Here is a 5,700-nt window from a genome sequence, read left to right as displayed (position 1 = left end):
ATGAACTGACAATTTCATTTTTGTTTCAGATTTCTCTTAGCTCCAAGAATTCTCCAAGAAGATGGTGGTTATCTTTCTTGAATGGTGTGTTGGTGAATAAGAACACCTTCTTGTACAAATCTTTCTTGAAAGTGACAAGAAAGATCTTTCTTGAAAGATATTCAAAGAGGAGATTATACTGCGCTTTCATTGTCTGATCAATATCTGCACAAGAAGGTGTTCTGTGATTGATCGTGAAGGCTTGGCATCTTGTGAAGACTGCTGGAATGGATTGTGCGGCCTGGCATCCGTGAAGACTGCTAGTTTTTGACCTGTTGATTGTAGGGGATAGTGCACTTTGAGGATTGTTGAAAGTAGTGTTGGCAGATTGCAGAAGAAGGGATTCTTCCTGTAAGTCTTGCTGGTTTATTGCCTATATTTTGGTTTTGGGTTACAAAGGAGATTTATATTTTTGACGTGGAGGTCTTCTATAGATTCCTTGTTGTAAAAACCGCAACCATTATAGTGCATTTGGTTCCTGGGTTGGAAGGACACTGGATGTAGGCATTGTTGGCCGAACCAGTATAAAAACCTGTGTTTGCATTTCTGTATCCCTTATCTTTTACATTACAGTTGACTTAATTCTTTACGCAGTCAACTATGTATTTTCCGTTGCATACATATCCTAATTGCTTGCGTTTAAAGAAAGTTTAAAAAGCTTTAGAATTTGATTACAAGATTGCGACAAAGGGACTCTTGGTGAAGAAAGAAGCCAACCTGTTTTCCAACAATTAACATCCTGGCAAGTGTACCAAATCGTATCAAGTAATAAATAGACGGTAAATCCAGATATCATTTCCCAAGGGACTCTTAGGCCTAGACGTTCATGCGAATTGATTTCATAACACTTGAGCAAAAATTGAATTTAAGGTTTTGAATGTAAAATCTAAAATAAACATGCAAATGCAAAACTTGATCAATTGGCAAATAAAGATATGATTGAATGGAGTTCTTGGGGTTTACGGTTTCATCCTAATCCATCATCCTATATCTACTATTCTTATTAAATTCAACTTTATTATCAATGTTCGTGCAACTTTCTAATTTACTCTAAACCCGATCTCTTGGCGAAAAGAGCCTATTACCATAATTACTAGTTTACTATCTCTAGTCTCCCTGGTAATTACTAATGCATTAATGATAGAAGCTTAAAGCAATTGACCGTCCTATTCCTATCTCTAGGAAATATTTCATAATCAAGAGAATTATTCTAAGTTCTAGATTTCCCCGTACGTCTCCATATCGACAAAATCAAAGATCATGACACTGAATGAGTTAAACAATGCAAGCTTTAAAGTACAGAGAAGAAAACCCAAACTATTGATAGTACAAGTATATGAAGAAAATAAGAATTTTGATATAAGAGAGTTTCAAAGAGATTACATCGTTCCCCAACAACAAAGGGTTTAGTTCACCATATTCATGGTGAAACTAGATGAATTTAATGCAAAGAATGAAAAGATAAACACTAGATTTGGTAGATTGGAGCTCCCGCATCCAAAAGTCGCCTCCAAGAAGTGTAGGAAGTGTTCTGACGTCTCTGTCTGCCAAAAGATACATCTCTGGTGCGTTCTAGGTCTATTTATAATACAAAAAAATAAAAGAATTTTGGCCCAGGCCCATAAGTACATCACTCAGTGCTGATTTCACCGCTTAGTGGTAGGTGCAGCACTCAACTGGACGCTCAACGTTCACGCCCAAGCATTAAACAGTGTTGTCTCTAAGAAGGCCACCGCTTAACGCTGGATTCTAGCACTCAACTGTAGGCAGGATACTTCGTTTTCCCCTCAGTGTTGGCCCTTAAGCGTCAAGTAGTGGCTACTCCTCTAAGGCTGGCGCTCAGCGCTGGAATTGGCATTGAGTGGTAGCTGTGATTCTTCCTTTGCACCTTTTTTAATCTCTTCTTGAGTCCAACTTCTCCCTACTTCACTTTCCATCCTTCAATTCTCATTAAATCCTGTCAAAACAATGTAAATCCAAGCATAATATCTCTATAACCACCTTTGACTCTCTTGTAACCTAACTAAAGTGTTTTGCATGATTTTAAGCTAATTCAAAGTCATAAAAGGGTGTGTTTTGATATCAATTTTAAGTATAAAAATAACGATTTTTAGACCGTTATCAATATAGCATCTCATATTTCATCTTAACATCAATCAATATAAAAGCATCATCAAGCACACTCATCAAATCATCATCAACCCATTGCGTCAGATAAAAGTTTTAAACCAAGTACATCAACACTTATTGTAAAAACATAACCAAATAAAGCATAAATTGAAAAGATAGGTTTAGAAAACTGGGTTGCCTCCTAGTAAGCGCTTCTTTAACGTCACTAGCTTGACCCAATAAGCTCAATCTAGATCTTTAATGTTGATGCTCTTCCTTCCTTCATAACACCGACAAAATCTCAGCAATTTCCTGGCCATCAACTTCACTCTCCTAGAATAAGTAGCTTCAATCTCAAGAATCCCTTTTTCTTTAATATTCTTGACAACCCATAACCTGTTTTTTAATTTCATAGGTGTGCTAGGTTTGGGTTCATTACTCTTCACATCAGCGTGTTGGTGAACCAATTTTTCTTCCTTCTCTTCTTCCTTTCCTTCCTCTTTTGTAGAGAAACAATTAATGCTTTTGTTGACTGACTTGATAGCTTTATTTGGTAGACTAGTCACTGATAGAACTTCATCTGATGTTTTAAGACTAGTCTGCTTCTCTTGAATTAGCTGCCCATCTTCAAAGACATTAAAAGTTACCTCTCTTTCTTGATCCTTCAATGTTAGCAATCCATCATCTACATGAATGAAAACCTTGGCTGTCTTCATGAATGGTCATCCAAGAATGATCGGTATCTCTTCATTTTCCTCCATCTTCATCACTACAAAGTCCACTGGAAATTTGAGTTTATCAATTCTCATCACCACGTCTTCTATCACACCATACGGAAGCTTGATGGACCTATATACCATTTGCAAGATTGCTTTTGTAGGTTTGACCGCCATACCACCAATTTTCTTAAGCATAGATAAGGGCATAAGATTGATACTAGCTCGTAAGTCAACTAGAGCCTTCCCTATATCATAATTCCCAATGATGCAAGGGATGGTGAAACTCCCCGGATCTTTGAATTTGAGAGGAAGCGTCTTCTGTAATATGGCACTGCAATTACCCTGTACTTTAATTGTTTGCTCATCTAGATACTTCTTTTTGAGGAATTGCTTCATGTGCTTCGCATAAACTTGCCGTAGTGCTTCGGTCAAAGGCATAGTAATCTCCAATTGCTTGAAGATCTCCATGAAACGCCCATATTGCTTCTCTTTTTCAATCATTGAAAAGCTTTTCGGATAAGGAAGGGGTTTCTCCACTATTTTTTCTTTTTTTATCTCTTCCCTCTTCTTTTCTTTCTCCTTTTTCTCTCTCTTTTCTCTCTCTTTTCTCTCAACTTTCTCTTTTCTCTCATCCAAAATCTTGCCACTTCTAGTCATAATAGCATTGCACTCTTCCTTAGGGATAACTTTAGTATTAGCCCCAAAACCCCTGTCAGGCATATCCTCCAAGTTTTTAGCCAATTGGCCACCTTGTATCTCCAAGTTTCTAATGGACGCTTCAGTGCTCTTCTGATTAGAGATAGTTGCCTGCATAAATTGCTGAAGAGTTTCTTTAAGCTTCGTAGTTCTGTCAGATAGAGAGGATATTTATTGCCATAGTGACTGTTGTTGCTGCTGAACCTGTGAAATGTTTTGTATCTCTTGTGGCAATTGAGAAGTATCTTTGTCAAATTCTCTAATTATTGAGCAATAATCTTACTATGCGTGAGCAAGGCATCCTAAGATTGTAACTGTGAGATCTCTTTCTATTGAAGAAAATCTCCACTTCCACTTTGCACCTACATATCATTAGTAGCCATGTTATTTATCAATTCATATGCTTCCTCTGCAATCTTGTTCTTGATGTTACCTCTTGCTGCTGCATCTAGCAAGAGCTTTGTTTGAATGCTAAGACCTCCAAGGAATGAAAGGACTACTGATGTATCATCAAAACCGTGTGTAGGCATCTTCCTCAACAGGCTTTTATATCTGTCCCACGCCTGGCCTAGGGTTTCCTCCATGCCTTGCTTGAAAGAAGAAATTTCCAAATTACCTTTTTTGATCTTAGACTGTGGAAAATATTTGCTCAGAAATTTGGACACCATAGCCTCCCAGGTTGTAAACCTATCTTTTAGAAAAGAATTCAACCACAGTTTACAATTGCCTCCCAATGAGAAAGGAAACAAGCTAAGTTTGATAGCTTCATCCGACACTCTATTGATCTTCACCGTATTGCAAATCTCATTGAATGTGGTGAGATGATCATATGGACTTTAAGTTGACAACCCATTGAAATTGTTGCTCTTCACCAATTGAATCAACGCCGGTTTCACCTCCATGTTCAGTGCATTGACCCTCGGCCTTACAATGCTGTTAAAATGTTGAGGGCCAACAATAGTGGTAGCATCCGCCAGAGTACGTCTTCTAGGAGCAGCTTCCTCAGTCATCTCTCTTGTGCTCTGGTTAGATGCTTATGGTGAGGGTTGAAACAATGTCTCAGGAGAAGGAAACAATTATCTAGAGGTTCAATTCCTCCTTCTCCTTCGAGTTTCATTTAAACTTTCAAGAAGAGGTTCCGATGTTTTCTTGCTCCTAGTATGAATTGTATCTTACATACACAAGAAACAAAACCCTAAAAAGAACTTTTATATAAAACTAAAACAAAAGAAAACAAAAACAAAAATCAAGTCAAATTTAATCAATAATCACACTACTTGAATAGTTAAACCATGAGTCTCCGGCAACGGCGCCAAAAACTTGTTAAGGGTCCCGCAAGTGTACCGAATCGTATCAAGTAATAATAAATGGTAAGTCCGAGTATCGTTTCCCTAGAGACTCATAGGCCTAAATGTTCATGTGATTTCTTGATTATTTAAGACTTGAAAAACGAAAATTAGGGTTTTATAATGCAAAAACAAAAATTAAATATGCATGCAAAGGGTTTGATCAATTGACCAAAAAATAACGTAGATGAATGATGTATGAATGAATTGTGTTGTTGGGGTTTATGATTTCATCCTATCCACTCTCATATATTTAAGAATTCGACTTTTTCATTAATGTTAATGTCACTTTCTAATTTACCCTAATCCCAATGACTTGGTGAAAAGGGACTACTCCTAATTACTAGTTTACTATGTCTAATCTCCCTAGCAATTGATCATGCATTACATAATTTGCACAGAAGCTTATGGCAATCGGTCCTCCTATCCCTATGTCTAGGTAATATTGCTACCAAGAGAATTCCCTCATGTCTAGACCTACCCACACGTGTCCATATAGATAGAATCAAAGATTATGTTATTGAATAATGCCATAAACAAAGCATGCAAATATAATGGAGGAAAAACCCAAACAATTAATGAATAAAAGCATATGAATAAAGTAACAATTCAATATATGAGAGTTTCAAAGGATAACATCAAGTCCCCAACAACAATGGAGTTTAGTTCACCATAATCATGGTGTAAGTAGATGAAAATAATGGAATGAATGAAAAGATAAACCCTATATTTGATATATTGGAGCTCCCGCATCCAAAATCTGCCTCCGAGGGGTGAAGAGAATGTTTTTA

The 5,700-nt window shown here is 37.0% G+C and overlaps 1 protein-coding gene across 1 annotated transcript; it reads right to left on the bottom strand.

Moving 5' to 3' along the window:
* Nucleotides 1–2,870: 2,870 nt before the first annotated feature.
* On the bottom strand, nucleotides 2,871–4,147 carry LOC106780090. The gene is made up of 3 exons (XM_014668333.1): nucleotides 3,930–4,147; nucleotides 3,512–3,714; nucleotides 2,871–3,355 (listed from the first exon to the last, which is right to left on the bottom strand). Exons 1-3 carry the CDS (start codon nucleotides 4,145–4,147, stop codon nucleotides 2,871–2,873), a joined length of 906 nt encoding a protein of 301 aa, XP_014523819.1.
* Nucleotides 4,148–5,700: the final 1,553 nt, after the last annotated feature.

The sequence above is a fragment of the Vigna radiata genome, unplaced genomic scaffold (genome assembly GCF_000741045.1).
Source record: "Vigna radiata var. radiata cultivar VC1973A unplaced genomic scaffold, Vradiata_ver6 scaffold_383, whole genome shotgun sequence".
In the NCBI taxonomy this organism is placed as follows: Eukaryota; Viridiplantae; Streptophyta; class Magnoliopsida; order Fabales; family Fabaceae; genus Vigna; species Vigna radiata.
This window is presented reverse-complemented; position numbering and strand designations above follow the sequence as displayed.